Source organism: Exophiala viscosa (assembly GCF_022695815.1).
Source record: "Exophiala viscosa unplaced genomic scaffold EDD37scaffold_9, whole genome shotgun sequence".
In the NCBI taxonomy this organism is placed as follows: Eukaryota; Fungi; Ascomycota; class Eurotiomycetes; order Chaetothyriales; family Herpotrichiellaceae; genus Exophiala; species Exophiala viscosa.
In genome coordinates, this window is record NW_026944361.1 from 565,425 (window position 1) to 582,484 (window position 17,060).

The window sequence follows — 17,060 nt, forward strand, 5'->3', positions numbered from 1 at the left end:
ACCATCTTTGCCATGGTGGATCCTCTCCAGACTGTGCAAAGAGGCACGCCTTGGAAGGGAATGTCCGGCGCCCTGAATCGGACCTGTGACGATCGCTCAATGAGTCTTCCTTCAGACCTAAAAGAAGAGGCAACTCCCCAGGTTTCGAAGACAGAGACAGCCATTCCCCTGCGACATTTTCAATCATCCAAGTCCACTCGTTCTTCTTCGCAAGGCATCAAGGCACTCAGACATTAACCAGTCATTTGGTTGAAAGCACCTTTCACTCTATCGCCATGGACTTTGTCAACTCAACCTACAACGCGGCAGCGAGCTTCATCCCCTATGCAACCTCGCTGCCCAAGTCGGGCCAGATGGCCTTTGTTGGCCCTTCGGTCATCAAGCTCGACCCATGGTCGGTCTTTGATCGTGTCTATACCATGGTCGCAGGACAGTCCACCAAAGACTTCCGTTTCGTTGAGGGCGTGACCCCAATGTCGACCTTCAAGGAGACTGCCGCCTTCATTGCGACCTACTACTTGGTCATTTTTGGTGGTCGTGAGATCATGCGCAACAGGCCCGCCATGCAACTGAACAACCTTTTCCTCATCCACAACTTCTACCTCACAGCCATTTCTGGAGGTCTGCTTCTCTTGTTCGCTCAGCAACTCGTCCCAGATCTCTGGAGGAACGGCCTCTACGACGGTGTCTGCGGCGCAACTGGGTGGTCACAGAAGTTGCTTGTCCTCTATTACCTCAACTACCTCACCAAATACCTTGAGCTGCTGGACACCGTCTTTTTGGTCTTGAAGAAGAAGCCATTGACTTTCCTCCACACCTACCACCATGGCGCCACTGCACTTCTTTGCTACACTCAGCTTGTTGGACAAACTTCTGTTTCCTGGGTGCCCATCACTCTCAACTTGGGAGTTCACGTGGTCATGTACTGGTAAGTTTGTGAGCAGACACAAAAACAGAAGCAGACTAACATTCGTAGGTACTACTACCAATCGGCGCGAGGAGTTAAGGTTTGGTGGAAGCAGTACATTACCATGTTCCAAATCACCCAGTTCATCCTGGATCTCGGTCAGTAAAATCTGTCTCAAGTAAGACTTTTCGCGACTAACCGTTGATTAGGCTTCATCTACTTTGCCTGCTACACATATTTCGCCAACACATACGCTCCATGGATGCCTCACGCCGGAACCTGCGGTGACAAACGCCAGGAAGTTGCTGCCTTCACTGGCTGTGTCATTCTCTCCTCGTATCTGGTTCTCTTCATCATGTTCTACTTCTCAACCTACAAGAAGCCATCAACCAAGAAGGCTTTGAAGAAAGCACAGAAGACTGAGGTACCAAGCATGTCTGAGACTGCAGACATTGCCACCGATGTCGTCAAGTCGGCCACTGCTACCATTGTCGAGACTGTCAACGAGAACAAATGCCGCGCCTAAGAGAAGATGAGAGATCCAGTGGCAACATCAACTTCGCACCACCAATGTGATTGCGAGCGCACAAGGGCACACATCAAGCGACTGAATTTCTTCGGGGTTCAGCGCTACACAACGATTTTTTTTTCGTGGGATCAGCGAGATCACCAAAACAATCATGCAGCAAGGACACGATTCTATCCCCACCCCCATAATGTGTACATAAGATTGTATGTGAGGACGGCAGCTAGGTCTTAGGCGAATAAAGTGACAAATGTCTAATGCAAGATGTGCATGACTTGGGTATTCTAGTGTAATTGCTGCATTCCTAGCCATCGCCTAGAGTAAGAGATCTTCTGTACAAGCGAATGTATTGTTGCGGACGGGTGTTGACAGCGACCAGTACCAAGAGCACATGCAAAAAAAGAAAAAGAATGAAAATGCCATACACAATAATCGGTGTTGAGATAAAGTTATCAGCTCTTCCCTGCTGAATTTCCCGGGAGGGTGTGCACAGTCCCAAAGTCCCAGGGGGAATGACATTTCCGGACAGCAATGACCCGAAAGCAGAACCCCTGGAAACGCCTCCCTTCTGCCAGGCTTCTCCCCCTGAAGATTGTGTGCCAACTACCGACCCTGTCATTACAGCTGTGGGACCGTAATTACCGTCTTACACCTTCGTCATCGTGCATGGGGACCGAAGCCGGCGAAAGGACCGTCCGGAATTCACAGGCCCGCTTTCGGCAAGCAGTCAGATAAGAGAACGAGCCGCATGGCCACCGGCCCAAGTATCCTGGGTGGTAAGAGATAAGCTAACTGTAAATGTACGTAGCAACCTTTTCCTCACCAAGTTAACCCCATCGGTACGGATTGCGCCAAGGTTCCTGGCTCGATCTCTACCGCAGATCATGGAAATCTTGAGAGGATCTTTGACATAATGGTAAAGTTCAGCACTATACTTAGGAAGGGCCACTATGAAACAACTAATGGAGGGTCGACCACTTATCAGAAATGCCCGGGACACGGGACCGGGATCGTGACCAGCCAAACACCTTGGTCTCTTTGCGCCTTTGCGAAGGTTTCGGCGATTATCATCGGTGTTCGTCAGCCTGCCAGTGAAACTCTGATTGCACGACGAAGGCAGGAAAACATCCACCACCTTAGGTCTTTGACCAGGTACGTATTGAGGTGGAGATCCCTGACGGATACCTGACTTTCCAATTTTGGTCAAACATGTCTGTGACTTGCCAGTTTGATGCGAGGACCACAGTCTCTCGGCACTCCAAGGCTACATCGCTGTAGGTCTTCGTCCTGCAAGATGACTGCATCTCATGGAGCAACGACGCTATCAATGTCCGGTCATGCCCCCAATCACCACTACTATTGACTGGAGGGTTCATTGTGCGCTCCATCCATTTCGCTAGCATGTCAAACTATAGCCTTGTTATGATAGGTGATTGGAAAATGGAAATAGGTTTCAATGACCTTTTCACACCGGCTCACAGGACATGGACTATGATGATGCAGCAAAATTGCGATCGACATTGTCACTGCTCCACGATTACGACCTGCACTCGACCTGTCTCAGCACGGTGAGTCCTGCTGGAGTCTGACAGTACGGGCCAGCAATCACGTACATTCCTTCATCGACATCAGCGGCTTCCCTGTGCGACCGCGACATGTGAAAAAGATTCCCGCAAAAGTGAGATCGTCAATAGGTATTGTCGTTGTCCATGTACTTCGCCATCCTTCGTTACGTGTCTCGCTTCTTTCAAACAAGGCGCAGAAATCTGTCTGCCTGCCTAGCTAAGAACATATTAGAGCGAACACTACCCGCTTTGAGTTCGGTCTTGAAAGACAACCGAAGAGTCACATAGAACAATACTCCTCAAAGATGTTGAACTCCAGCTTTCCAACAGTGTGGACCACTGAGCCCATCACTGTGCTGACCAACTACACCCAAGACTACCACTTCGAAGCAAAGTCACTGATCACTACATGGGTGTTTTTCACCCAACTCATCACCTTCAACAATTTCTGGAAACTGTCGACGTTGGTGCTCCTTCTCATCAACATCAAAGTCTTTCCCTTTGTCTACCATCTCCGCATTCTCAATGGTCTCCGCTTCGTCCTGCGGTCTCAACGGCCCAAGAGAGATGTTGGACCTGAAAACCTGTTTCAGCCGATCATCACGTCCTCCAAGGCTCCCCTGATGGAGATCGATGTGTTCGGCCACAAGTCCAACAGTACCTATTTTTGTGACATCGACATTGCGAGGGTGCACTTGATCACCACCTTGTTCGGCAATGGGATTGCCAATATCCGTGGAGACACTACGATGAACGGCCTGCGTGGCAAACCATCCAGCAAATTCAGCGTGGCGTTGGGTGCAGTCAGCTGTGTCTTCCGGAAAGAGATACTTCCATACGAAACCTACGATATGTGGACAAAAGTCCTCGCTTGGGACGACAAGTGGTTCTACCTGGTCACACACTTTGTCAAAAAAGGGCACAAGATCGAGCCTCGTCGATCTTCCCTGTATCCCCAACAAAACAAAAATAGGTCAGCACAAGACCAGAGTGAAGATCAAGAGGATACTGCTATTTTCAACACCGAGACAACGGATAGCACTGCAGGACCGGCAACAGCTCCCATCGCAGCTTCCGCTCTCAGCAAAGTCGTTTACAAGAACGGCCGAATCACCATTCGGCCCAAAGAGATGCTCGAGAAGGCGGGTTTGATGCCTGTGATCCAATCAGGCGACGACAAGGATGAGGCGGCTGGCGAAGATCCCGAGAAGATCAAGCTCGCAACGGCCATCGAGGCCGAGAGACAACGCGGGATGCGGATCGCAGCGCTCTTGTCAGAGCAAAGTGCATTGGAAGGCGAATTCAACAGCGACACTGCATTGGGCAGACACTACGATGGCATTGGAGTGGAAGGCGTTGTTGCGACATTGGCGCAGCTCGGCAAAGTCTCTCCATATCAGCTTGTTTGAGGCGTTACTGTGTAACGGCTTATCAAGGACTGGGATTGCCCATGTTCAACGCTGTGCGTTTGTCTGGGAATGCCCATGTTTAATGACCCCGGTGTTCAGGATGTGCGTTGTTCTTTTTTCCAACGGTATTTCCTGTTATAGAAACCAAACATGACAGGAACCATGACCAGGGTTACCGATTCGGACAAGCCATGCAAAGCCATGCTGAAATTGTACACGATCTACACGAGAAGAAAAATTGTTGAACGATTTAGCGTCATCTGCCGGCGAGTGGATAATACCTGCAGTAGATAGACGTGGATGGACAAGGAGATCAGGGGTGTTACTATCGTAGCTCGTAATATACTGGTGGATATGGCCTTTTAGCATTTATGCAGAGCCTCGTAACCCGTCTATCACAATCCGGGCTAAAAAGGCACAGGAAATCCGGTCATCCGACAACCCCAATAAGCGATGAGCACGATGTGCAATAGGCGAAGGGCTTAAATTCTCTGGCACCTGGGAACCCTGGTGTCGATCACTTTCACGTAAATAGATGTGCCGGGATAGCCTGGTCGAATATGACATCGACGTCTTACCCAACCTTGATTTGTTCCTTGTCCCTTTCTTCCCGCTGGATACGAGTGCCGTGGTACACTCCATTCTCCCATTGTATCCACCTGGACATACCCATGGTGCCATGGTCCCATAGTAAATTCACATGTCAGAACTAACCTCGAAACAGGTACAGAACCTCGCAAGACTACCTAACGAAATGCCCTGCGCTTGTACTATAGTAGAGCCGCATATCACGCCCACGTACACTCGCTCGCTACGAGAGAAATGTCGCCATTTCCACCCACTTTTAATCTGAAACGAGGAAAATACTTGTAGCAGTAAAAAGATTCTTGGTAGGTAACCCTGCTATGAGGGGTCTGATACCTAGTCGGTGTCTTAGGTCCCTACGTAGGGAATGAACAAGGGAGTTGTGTTTCCATAGCATTTCCCAATTCTTCCATGCCCACTCTCTGACAAACCCCATATCCGTAAGAGCCCGACAATCATTCTCCATCAGCTCCTTTAGTGAACGCCCCCCCGTGTTCCAGCGGGGTCCTGCATTTCCTGATGACGCGCGCTGCAGGTGAGAAAAACATGTGTTGATGCTCGTCCAAAGTAGGCAGGCACCTCCAGCTCCACTACATGACTGAAGTAAGTGATCGTCCCACCATACACCCTTCACAGTACACTTTGGCTATGTAATGCCCAATAAGCGAATCCACGGCCTTTTGTGCCTTAATCTACTCCATGTCAACCGTGCTCACTTTGCTACAATTTCTACCCACTGCACGGTATGTCCGTGGGACATCTTTCCTCCCGCCCTGCAAGAATGACAACACTGCTATAACCAGGATCCTGGGTCTTCGACATACCAAGGATTACCCTCTTATCAGCCAGCACAGAGAGACTGCAGGTCCCCCAGAAAAATTTCCCAACAAACTGCTTGCAAGAATTTTCATTCGAAGCAATAATCTCCATTGTCGCATGAGAAGGATTGAACGACAACGAAAGAACCACAAAAGTTCGAGGATTTGCCGCCCAAGGCATCCAAACAGCAACAGTCAGCAGCATCATGGCAGGTTTTGCTCCGGCTTACCAGCATCAAAGCAACGATGCCTGGCTCAACCAGGTCGTCAACGATATAATCGATCAAGCATCGGTGCGTTCTCGAAGCCTGAGCAGGAATGGATCCAATCGCAGCCTGAGCAGGTCCATCCGAAGCCCAAGAGGTTCAGTCCGAAGCCGGAGTAGGTCTGTCGGTGGCAGCCGCTGGGGAGACCTCACCCGTGAGAACTCAGGCCGACTTGAGCGTGAAACATCACGTCGAGGTCGACTAGGCCGTCAAAATTCAGGTCGTGTAGTACCTGCCACTGTGATCATGGAGCAAGACCAAGCACAACAAGAAGTCGACCATGAGGATGGCAAACCCCTCGTCGATGAGGCTGGCAAACCGTCGCCTGTCGAAGAGGACAACGATGCAGCGACGTTCCTCAGTGCCAAAAGCGAGAAGTCGAGACAAGCAGAACCCATGCAGTCTATGGATCATGTACCACGCACTGGCTCTCTCAGCGACGAAACGGGCTCATTGCACACGGGACGAGAGACGCCTCGATCGATGCTGTCGGCATCCCCACCTCCGCCAGCATACACTCGACGCTTCAACCACGCTCCCATTATGTCGGCTTTCAGTGAAGGCTCCATGAACAGCGAGTCGTCTGCCGGAATATCAACGCACGCTTTGACGACGTACGATCCTGAGACGCTGGTTTCTGGCCGTGTTGATCGGAAGCCGGAAATCATTGGCAATGACAGCGACAGCAGCCTCACCACCAACGAAAAAAAGAAGTCGTGGTCTGACCAGGAGTCACGAGCCGTCCGCTTCAATCCTTGGGAACAACGCATCGAGCCTGAACGTCGTCTGTCCACGGTGTCCGAGTTCTCGGGTTTCGAATCACATCCTGCTGTCCGCCCTCTTGAGAAGCGAGAAGACCGCAAGGCGCTAGGTGAAGCCGCGGGTCCTAGCGACGATGATCCAACTGTATACCCAGGCCCATTGTCGCTGGCGCTCATCGTGACGGGTATCTGTCTGTCCGTGTTTATCATCTCGCTGGACAGAGTCATCATCACAACGGTACGTGTCCCTCCCCCTTCACTGAACGGACCGCCATCCTGATAGCAAGTAGGCCATCCCCAACATCACAGCACGTTTCCACTCATACGACGACATAGGATGGTACGGTAGCGCGTACATGCTGACTGCATCCGCGTTCCAGCCTCTCTACGGCCGCATCTACATGTCTTTCCAGACCAAAACGTCGTACCTGGCTGCGCTGGTCATTTTCGAAATTGGTAGTGTCGTCGCCGCTACCTCGCCGTCTTCTAATGCTTTGATCGTAGGACGGGCTGTCCAAGGCCTCGGTAGTGCGGGTTTGTTGACGGGCGCATTTGTCGTCGGCACACACTCCGTCCGTCTGCAACATCGTCCTGTCCTGTTCGCTGGTGTGGGTATCTTGTACGGCGTCGGTTCGCTCACTGGACCATTGATCGGTGGCGCCTTCACTGATACCATTGGATGGCGGTGGTGCTGTAAGTTGCAAATCCTTCTTTTTCACTACAACAACCACATAAGTTTACGTCCGACTGGGATCTTGCTGACCTCTCTTGTGCAGTCTACCTCAACCTGCCCATCGGCGCCATCACATTCGGCACTGTATTCCTCTGCTTCAAGGCTAAATCCCAGGCAATCACATCGGGACAAGGCACCTCGTTCCTCCAGCGCGTCCGTAAGCTCGACATCATAGGCAACATCATCCTCCTTGGTGCCACAACAATGCTCTTTTTGGCCCTCCAGTTCTCCGAGCAGCAATATGCATGGTCCAGCGCTCGTGTCGTCGGTTGTCTTTGCGGCTTCGGCGCGACACTCGTCATCTTCATAGCGTGGATGCTGTACCGTGGCGACGCAGCGTTGATCCCACCGCGGATCGTCCGCCAGCGCACCGTGGCGGCAAGCTGCGGCGCCGCCTTCACCATCTACGGCGCCCTGCTGATCCACTCGTACTACCTGCCTATCTGGTTCCAAGCCATCAAGGGCACCAGCGCCATTCGATCTGGTGTCGACATGATCCCCTACATGGTGGCCAACGCTTTCTTCGCGCTGCTCGCTGGTATCTTTGTGTCTAAGAACGGCATGTTCGCACCACCAGCCATCTTAGGCTGCGCCATCGGCACAGCTGGATCCGGGCTTCTCACGACACTGAAGCCAACAACACCCCAGGCCAACTGGATTGGATACGAATTTTTGATCTCCGCAGGTCTCGGCATGGCCATTCAGCAGGGCTTCAGCGCCGTGCAGGCCTCGCTCCCATTGGAAGAAGTGCCCATCGGCACAGCAGCGGTCGTAGCATCTCAGTCCCTCGGTGGCGCTATCTTCGTGTCCGTCGGCAACACATTGCTGCAGAATAATCTGCTTAACGCTAATAACGACAAACTCATCCCTGGTGTCGACGTCAGGGCTGTCATCGAGCTCGGTGCCACCAAATTCAGGAGCGTCGTCCCCGCGAAGGCTCTCCCAGCGCTGGTCAAGCTGTACAACGATTCCCTTCAGGAGGCATTCATCGCTGCCGTCGTCCTGTGTGGGGGTGCACTCATTTGCAGTCTGTGCATGGAGTGGAAGAGTCTTAAGAATGGGCACTCCGACGGTGCGGGTGCCCTGACGAATGAGAAGGAGAAGAACCCATCTGAAACAGAGTCTGGCTCATCGCCTCGATCCTCCCATTCGCGGTCAGGGTCGGCACATGAAACTGGGGCTGTAAGGGAGACTGAGACTGCTTGATGATGATCTGATCAAGAAAGGACATCGTCGTACATGAGGATATGAGGAACATGACAACGGCGTTCAAAAACTTTCATTGCCGTCGCATGAGAAAACATATACCATGAAACATAAGATATAATGTAACTTAGTATAATGATGAGCATAATCTGATCGAAGCAAGCTTGACGGTCTTTGCCCCGTTATCTCCGTCACTCCGTGACTGTGATTTCGGATCGTGCATCACCGTCGGCCATTATCGTCCGAGCATGTGCCGATTATTGTTGGTGTTAGTTGAACAACATGCCTAGATAAGTTGAATACCCAGGACGCTGTTTTCCTTAGTCTTGAGTAGCCTCGAAATGCGACGACTCTTGACAGATCGATTGGCGACTCTCGAAGTCATGACTGGCCGAGACTGTCATCGGCCATGACCTCTCGACGACGGAGACGGGTATGGCTCAACATTGGTCAGAAGAGCAGCTACAGATTTGCTACAGCTTAGCTTGAAGTCGTCCACGGACAATGCCAGCCGTGAAGACTGAACATCTCACGCCGCCAGAGAAGAAGTCCCTGAAGCAACGTAGCGGCGACTAACTTATCAAGAGTGGCATTGCCGGCGGCGTGGCAGGTTGTGTGGTACATTTAAGCTCCCTTGCACCCTCTCTCCCCATCACAAGGCACAACGACATCCAGCGGTGTCGACCAGGACGGTCAAATTACCATGCAGTCGCGGTCAAGATCTAGCTTGACCAGTTTGTAGCGGGGTCTACTGCCAACGATCCTCGGCATGATACCCTACGCAGGGATATCGTTCCTAACCCACGACACTGTCAGCGACGTCCTTCGTCATGCTCATCTGGCTTCCTACACTGTCCTGCAATCGCAATCACAATCACCCTCAGAGAAGCATACAAAGCGCAATGGCCCCGTACAATCAAACGCTTCCGCCGAAGTACCGCTGGTGCCATCGCCAGACTGGTCTCTCAAACAGCTTCATGCCCGATTGAAATCATCCGCCGGCGAATGCAGGTAAGCGGCGTCGTGGGCGATGATCACATGTTAGGGATCTGCGAGACCGCAAGACGAGTCTACCTGGAACGAGGCTGGCGCGGGTTCTTCGTCGGGTTGTCGATCAGCTAATGTCAAGGTTATCCCTATGACTGCTGTGAAATTCTGTGTCTACGAACGGTTAAAGTTGTTGCTGGGAATAGCCTAAGAAACAATCCGAATCATTGCATTATCGAAAGTGTCATCTATCATCGTCCGTACCACACTAATACCACGAGAGTTCATTCCGTTCTGGACTATAGTCTATCGCCACTTTAGCTATGGCTATGGCTATGGCTATGGCTATGGCTATGACTCCGTCTTCCCAGAATTCGCGGGGCCACCAGTCTGCGATGCAGTCTTATTCTCCCTCGCCTTCCCAAGCAACACCCTAAGCCTATCTGTCCCTTTACTGTCCAAAAACTCGAAAACCCGCTTAATTTTCGTCTGACTCTCGTCCATATCAAGTATAAAGATATACTCGCCATGATATAACCAATCCCCAGCCGGCACACTGTCGTCCTTGACGTCTTCATGGAACCACGTCTCACTGTCGGCATAAATAGTTACTTGCTTGAGCCCCTCGTTGACGAATACTTCTTTCGGGCGTACGGGAAACCCGCGCAGGAGATCCTTCAGGTGTGAAACATGTTGGATGAAGCGTGGCCCGTCGAGGGGTGTGGGCGGATTAAATGATTTCGGGGCGAATGTGTGAATGTAAGATTCGGCTTGTAAAGATGCGAATGTTTCTGTTGAAAGGGTCTCAAAAGCCGATATGAACTTCAGTGCTGTTTGGCGGAGGATTGAAGACTGGTCTGCCATTTTTGGGATTGTAGCGTTGGCTGAAGCCTGCCTGATATTCCAATGCTGTAAAAGGCTGACGAGGGCATGTTCTTCCGAGCAATTTGGCAACCAGGGCTGTGAGAACTAAATAAACTTACTGTTGATCGTCTCATGAGTTTATATACGTCCTGTAGCGGCGTTGTAAATCGTCGTTGGCGGTCAAAGTACAAAAGTCGCCGCGATATATCGGAGTTAGGAGGAACTACATCCCGCAAATGCTATCTGAACAACTATGGCACTTGTAGTGAGGAAGTCACTGGATGAGTGAGGAATTTCGAAGATAAAATCTCGTTGCGACGACATTACTTTTAGTCCTGACTTCACTATGGAATTCTTTCCCATGTATTATACAAATCATCTTCGTGGTCATCGAAAAAGCCTTCGCTAGAAACTCTCATTTCGCAGTGAATGTGAGACCCACGCCATCAGTGCCGGACGTCTGCTTTTTGCCGAGATGACGGAACTTCCATTGCTTGCATCGACTATTCCAGGAAAGCTTCCTCATACATCTTGCATTGCAATCTCTCATGTTTCGTTCTACCATCCAAGTACCACCAGACAACAAGATGTCATGATAGACTAAGAAGGCATGACCGTTTCCCGACCTTAGTCTGAGATTCTCCATCGGTCAAACCACTTCAGGTATGCATAATCTTGGTTTGGTCCTTTCATACCAAAGACAATTGGACTGAAAAGGACGAATAGTCCAATGACCACGCCGTACAAAATAGTGTAAAGTCCCCATCGAGTGGTTTTGTTGAGCTTTTGTGTTGTCCAGTCCACGCAGAAGCCGGCGACCAGGATTGCAAAGTAAAGTGCTGGGTAGTAATGGTGAACATAGGTCACACGTCCCATGATCAAGAAGGGTAGATAGTGGAAAACCCAGCCAATGAAAGGATAGATGCCCGCGTAGTGAATCTGATCAATATCACTTGGACGCAGCTCATCGTATCCTCTCTGCCATCGAATCAAATACCATAAGACGAGCAATGGGGTCACGGCGATTGCTGCCGTAGAGCCCCAGTAGACGATGGGATTGCCGAGCAAAAAGTATTTGACGATATGGTTATCCCAAGAGCACATGCGAAGACCAACATGAAGGATAGGCCATTGCCAGAACTTGGAAGCCAAGTCATCTTGCTTGTCTGGATCAGGTACCAAAGCATTGTTGGAAGTCGACATGGCGACGTTGAGATGGATGAAATCTTTCAGAAATGGTGATCGGTAGTTCTTTGCTTCAGCAGGAGGCACTGTAAAATTGGTCAGCTCGAATCTGAACGCAGGATATTGTTGACTTACATCGCTCGTTGACGTGAGATTCCACGTTCCAATGAGTATAGACATCTCGAGGGCTGGCATTCTTCACACAAGTCGTTTCGATCTGCTTGAACCCCCATTGAGGGAGGTTGACCGTTCCAGCACGGAGATAGCAGCCAAGGCTAGGATGCTTCAATCGGAATGCAGTAGTCAAGGTTCGTATCCGGGATCGGTCAGAAGACGCGGCATCACTGACAACTTCAATTTGCCAGTGGTCTTTGTCGTCTCCCACAGTCAGATTACCATAGCAGGACACCTCCCAATCAGATTTGGTTACAGGAGCCGCCACAGAATGAGAATGAAGGTTTCGACCAGTCTGGGCATGGATAAGACGCATGACCTGTTTGTCCTGGATGAAGCTCAGAGGTCCTTCAGGGTCGAATTCAGCTTGGCTTCGATTGGGGTAAAAGAACCAGTCATTGTTGGCATCCTTGTGGTGATAACAAGTCACCTGTTGTTGTCCACTGCCCTCAGGATATGTTTGAACGTGCGAATGCAGTAAACCACCTCCGTATCCCATGTTCTTGATCGTCACTCTGGAGCCCAAGGCGAGTTCCAAAGGTGAGTCTTTGCCGACCTCGGTTCCCTTAAGGTTTGCCTGGAAGAGAGATGACATCTGCGCATCCCCAGGTCCCGAGTTCTCCAGGATCAAGAAGTGAAGGTAGAAGGAGAACATGTAGACAAGCATCGGGATGACGATGAGACCACCGACTCTTGCAACCACATGTGCGGCCAATTCTGTCTTTGGCATCTTAAGATCGCCGAACTTGTTCCACAGATCTTCCGCGGTGTAGAGACCAACCAAGGCGGTACCGAACAATCCAACCCATTTGACACTGCAAACACAACCGATGCTCAGACCGCTGAGGAAGAGCCATGCAAACCACTCAACCGAGAAGCTTTTGTGTTGTAGGCGATGGAATCGGGCCCAGCAAAGGACTGTCGTGAAGGTGAAGCACAGCAACATCGAATCGAGGAGGATGAATCGAGAGATCGTGGCGTATGAGTTTTCGCAGAGGACCATCAGAGTGACCAACCAGACAGTAGAGCGTTTGAAGTTGAGTTCTCGTGCGGTAAAGTATGCAAGGGGGATTGTGACTGCGCCGAAGAGGGCATTGAAGATTCGCATGAAGGTGTAGTTGACGTGATCAGGGTATGTTTCGCCCGACTTGAACTCGAAAGATCCGTTGTAGCCACCCAGATAACCTGACAGACCGACCAGCATCTTCCCAAGGGGAGGATGCACATCGAAATAGAACTCTCGTTTGAGGTAATGGGAGCCAAACTTGCCGAAACTTTGAGGCTGATCAGCATTAATTGCACGGAATCATTGAGATCACTTACTGGGCTTCATCCCATGTTACAATGGGAGAGAGTCCTATTCTCCATAGCCTCGTGAAAAGGGCAAAGCCGGTGAAAATGATGGGAGCGATCAAAAACTCCCATTCGTCAAGGAAGTTCAGTGTGCTGGAGACGAAACCACTCTTCTGCTAGAGGTGGTGTCAGATCTTGGGTATCTAGATGATATGATATGACCAACCTTCTGGAGTTTCTTTGTGTCCTCCGCTTCCACCTTGTAGATATGTGAGCCATTGGCATTCTCATAGCTTGTGACGTTGCGTCGGCGCAGTTCAGCCTCGTCTCCGCCTGCGCCGGTGGTGTAGCCACCGTTTACGGTGGTCATTTTGAGGGTTGGGGAGGATTAGAAGAAGATGGTGAGCACTCGACAGAACAGGGTCAAACCGCAGCTCCGAAAGCTGGTGTAACCTGGTATGTCAAGGCTGTCCAAGGAGTGAAATGAAAGGGTTCCCCAAACGCGTGTCCCCTTCCGCCAACGGAAGAAGTTGTGATGAAAGGTGAAGATCAACAACGTGATCGATTAAGAGAAGAAGAATGAAGATGAAGTTGAAGAAGAAAGAGAACACATCTCTCAACCCTGTTGACAGGGAGAAATAAATTCAGGAGGACTGCTAATTGAAGAATGAAGGGTATGGCAGCTGCGCGTCGAAGGGCCACTCTGGCTGAAGTGCCAGACTCGGGACTCTACGAACCACTTGGCGCGACCGGAAACTTTCAGGGGGACAAGCCTAAAGGCTTAAAGCTGCTGCTCCGCATTAACTTGACGCCCAGAAAAAGACCCTTGGACACGTGAAATTCCCAATGGTCACGCAACAACAATGGGGCTTGCATTTTCGGTAGAACACATCAATACCTGTCAACAAGACAGATCTGGTGTAGTGATTGAACTACATATCCTTCCTATTCTCCTTTCACGCAAGACTAAGTGGTCCTCTCTCTGCCCCGTCGTGGCCGAAAAGTTGGCCAGCTTCTCTGCAATACCGAACCTCTCCTGTTCCAGTGCTGCCAACTTCACTGCCCCAACATACAACAACCGCATCGACGATACAGGCAAGGACACCTTCCATTGCTCCAAGAATGCCCCATCCAATGGCGCCAGCCATCAGGCCAACGATGTAAGCATAGAGACTGCCTCGCACGCCGGCACCTTCGACCCTTAAAGTTCGGGCTGTCGTGACCCATCCACCAAAACCCAAGGCAAGAGACATGATCAATCGCGTCGAATGCAGGATGAGCTTCGCCAGACGATATGGCATGAGTGGTGAGGAGTCGGCAGACCATCCATCATTGCGGCGACTTCGATTGAAGGTGTTTGGGTGCAAGGCTGTGGTAGTGTCATTTGGCGTGAGGAAATGCATTTGTGCAAGACCTCTCCCACTGACGCTAAGAGGCTGGGAATGGATGGCAGCATAGGTGAGTGTTAATGGGTTGATCAGGACGGCGATTGGACTCGGTATGAATGCATACATCGCCAATCCAATCAACACTGTCAGTCGCCGAGGCAGGACCAGCAGAGGTAATCTGACCATAAGCCCAAGGCCTGTAAACAGCGAGATCGTGCCAAAAAGAGTCGTCGACGAGTGATACAGCGCTGCTTTCACGATGGCCTGCGGTGTGGGTGCAGGTACAGCCAGACGATGGAAGTACCATTGTGAGACAGTTGCCGATGTGATAGTCCGTTGCATCCCAAAGGCGATGGCGATCGTCCAAAGGTATACCACGATGAAATAGACTCCGAGCCACCACGTCGATGTGTCAATGACGAATTTGCTGATGGTCGAGCGAGTTGAGGGATGCCCACCCAGGAACACTCTGGTAAACATGGACAACCATAACCAGGTGAAACTGATTATGAAGCCCAGTATTGAAAAGCCAACCAGTACCAGAGTTGGATTGGCAGCCAGGATTCTTGTTGCAAACTCCAATATTGAAATGGCCTTTTGCATGACCAGTCTGCCCCTTATCACAGACAGGATCCACAGTGTAGCCATGATTGCAGGTACAAGTGAGCTCCATCGCATCACGGTATCCTGAATGCTGGAGCCGTGCCAGGACCCTTGAAAGCTGGATATGAACGGATAAAGCGAGAATGAGTAGAGTATGACTGGAACGGTGACCAAGATGCCGTAAACCAAGTATCGGACGTATGATCTGAGTGCCGCAAGCCAAAACAGTGAGACGAACGTCGCTACAACGGTATAACTCGCTAGAAGGTAGAAAGATCCATGGAGTGTTGTGTAGATTGTGTCACCCAATGGTTGACTCGAACTGGGTGAGCTGGTGTGAAGAAAGACAAGGAACCAGGTAGTAAACATGGCTGCCAGGTTGAGTAAGTAGACTTGTCCCCAGAAAGAGTCATGTCTCGGCAGCTGATTTGGCTGTTGTATGTCGTCAGGACGATTACTCTCGACATGACCTTGCCCAGCCAGTAATTGTGAACTCGTCGCATAGTCTTGATCCGATCCTTCCGAATCGTAGTCCGCCAGCGCCGGTTTTCGCAGTTGTTGAACAGATGGAGGGTCTTCCATCAAATCCTCAGGTGGCTCATCATCGTACTCGGTCCGTAGGGTGTCTCCTAAACCAATGTCGACCATATGGGTTCTAGAGGCTGATGGACTTGCATTCTGAGCCTGCGACTCCGTTGACTCCACCAGATCACCTAGCCTAGGTGCTCTTCGTCGAGAACTCGGAGCGCCGCCATGCCATGAACTTCGAATACCACCTCCTCTTCCAGGGCTGTCACGAGTATCTTCACCGTGACTGCTTGCTCCATTCAGACTGGACTCGCTTGCATCCCCCGCATCGGACGACGCCTTGAGATCAGCGCTGGCTCCTAGCTGTCGCCTTGATCTTTGCAAAGCGTAGAAGTCAGCCAAGTCTCGTTCGTGTTCTTGTTCATCATTCTCTTCCCGGAATTCGTCTGTCGCACTGTAAAATAGAGGGGCTTGCTGAGGATTAAGCCGTGAGGCAAATGGAAAGCCGGATATTTGTGAGGATGTGGGTTGATAAGGATTTGGGTTTCGAGTATTCAAGGTCCTTGAAGCGGTGGATGACCGCCATGTTTGGTTCTGTCTTCGAGTCTGACCGTCTCCAGGACGGCGCTCTTCGGTCGGTGCGAAACTAATGCGAGACTGGGACTGCGCGAGAAATCTAGAGGCATCTAAAGTATGGTCAGCTACTGTGTTCCAGATGTTGTCGCGATACGTACATTCGGAGAACATCCTGCCCGCAGGCAGTGACCATGCGACTTATCAGTCGACGCGAGTGGATCGTGATAAGATAGCAGCAATGATTCAAGAGTTCAAGCACGCAGCAGGTCCAACAAGAAGATGGATTATGAACAGTGGCAACGGGATGTGAGAGACGAGTGACTGATCGCGTGCTTGTAGGACGAGCAAAGGTGAAGCAGAGTCGGTGTCTGAAGCCGGTGTGGTAACGATGGTTTGGTATGGTCGGACAAAGGCAGTGAAAGGCAGCCTGCGGAGGGTCATGGTTGGAGGAGTGACATGCGGTCTGGTGGCTGGATTGGGTGGCTCGTCATTATTATCGTTAGGCTGACAAAAGGCCCAGGCTCGAACCCTTGTTGAGTTTAGGTGCTGCGGTGCCCCGGCGCGTCACTAATTAGAGTCTGCGCGCTCTTTGCCTTTGTCACCAGACACATTCACATGTTCCTATATGATCAATAGTCACAGTCATTTCCGTCAAGGTCAATATCACGAGTGAACAGTCTTGACTG

At 50.9% G+C, this 17,060-nt stretch overlaps 7 protein-coding genes across 7 annotated transcripts; 4 read left to right on the top strand and 3 right to left on the bottom strand.

Annotated features, from left to right (window-relative positions):
- The first annotated feature begins 8 nt into the window (after nucleotides 1–8).
- Nucleotides 9–1,447, top strand: EDD37DRAFT_500748 (fatty acid elongase 3). The gene is made up of 3 exons (XM_062813475.1): nucleotides 9–928; nucleotides 977–1,065; nucleotides 1,117–1,447. The coding sequence occupies exons 1-3, from the start codon at nucleotides 276–278 to the stop codon at nucleotides 1,431–1,433; spliced, it is 1,059 nt and encodes a 352-aa protein (XP_062667820.1). The 5' UTR covers nucleotides 9–275; the 3' UTR covers nucleotides 1,434–1,447.
- Nucleotides 1,448–3,196: 1,749 nt separating this feature from the next.
- Nucleotides 3,197–4,514, top strand: EDD37DRAFT_683827 (uncharacterized protein). The gene has a single exon (XM_062819848.1). The coding sequence runs from the start codon at nucleotides 3,304–3,306 to the stop codon at nucleotides 4,405–4,407; it is 1,104 nt and encodes a 367-aa protein (XP_062667821.1). The 5' UTR covers nucleotides 3,197–3,303; the 3' UTR covers nucleotides 4,408–4,514.
- A 1,502-nt stretch (nucleotides 4,515–6,016) lies between these two features.
- Nucleotides 6,017–8,879, top strand: EDD37DRAFT_683834 (DNA repair protein RAD50; the record flags this gene model as incomplete). The annotated part of the gene is made up of 4 exons (XM_062819849.1): nucleotides 6,017–6,203; nucleotides 6,426–7,075; nucleotides 7,128–7,530; nucleotides 7,614–8,879. 4 exons carry the CDS (start codon nucleotides 6,017–6,019, stop codon nucleotides 8,774–8,776), a joined length of 2,403 nt encoding a protein of 800 aa, XP_062667822.1. The 3' UTR covers nucleotides 8,777–8,879.
- Nucleotides 8,880–9,072: 193 nt separating this feature from the next.
- EDD37DRAFT_636641 (uncharacterized protein) lies at nucleotides 9,073–9,798 on the top strand. Its single transcript, XM_062816995.1, has one exon. The coding sequence runs from the start codon at nucleotides 9,546–9,548 to the stop codon at nucleotides 9,789–9,791; it is 246 nt and encodes an 81-aa protein (XP_062667823.1). The 5' UTR covers nucleotides 9,073–9,545; the 3' UTR covers nucleotides 9,792–9,798.
- Nucleotides 9,799–10,011: 213 nt separating this feature from the next.
- On the bottom strand, nucleotides 10,012–10,831 carry EDD37DRAFT_636642 (uncharacterized protein). The gene has a single exon (XM_062816996.1). It carries the CDS (start codon nucleotides 10,625–10,627, stop codon nucleotides 10,115–10,117), a length of 513 nt encoding a protein of 170 aa, XP_062667824.1. The 5' UTR covers nucleotides 10,628–10,831; the 3' UTR covers nucleotides 10,012–10,114.
- A 291-nt stretch (nucleotides 10,832–11,122) lies between these two features.
- Nucleotides 11,123–14,083, bottom strand: EDD37DRAFT_500846 (dolichyl-phosphate-mannose-protein mannosyltransferase). Its single transcript, XM_062813478.1, has 4 exons — nucleotides 13,506–14,083; nucleotides 13,310–13,455; nucleotides 11,950–13,260; nucleotides 11,123–11,900 (listed from the first exon to the last, which is right to left on the bottom strand). The coding sequence occupies exons 1-4, from the start codon at nucleotides 13,647–13,649 to the stop codon at nucleotides 11,255–11,257; spliced, it is 2,247 nt and encodes a 748-aa protein (XP_062667825.1). The 5' UTR covers nucleotides 13,650–14,083; the 3' UTR covers nucleotides 11,123–11,254.
- On the bottom strand, nucleotides 14,082–16,828 carry EDD37DRAFT_500816 (uncharacterized protein). The gene is made up of 2 exons (XM_062813477.1): nucleotides 16,533–16,828; nucleotides 14,082–16,484 (listed from the first exon to the last, which is right to left on the bottom strand). The coding sequence occupies exons 1-2, from the start codon at nucleotides 16,543–16,545 to the stop codon at nucleotides 14,236–14,238; spliced, it is 2,262 nt and encodes a 753-aa protein (XP_062667826.1). The 5' UTR covers nucleotides 16,546–16,828; the 3' UTR covers nucleotides 14,082–14,235.
- Nucleotides 16,829–17,060: the final 232 nt, after the last annotated feature.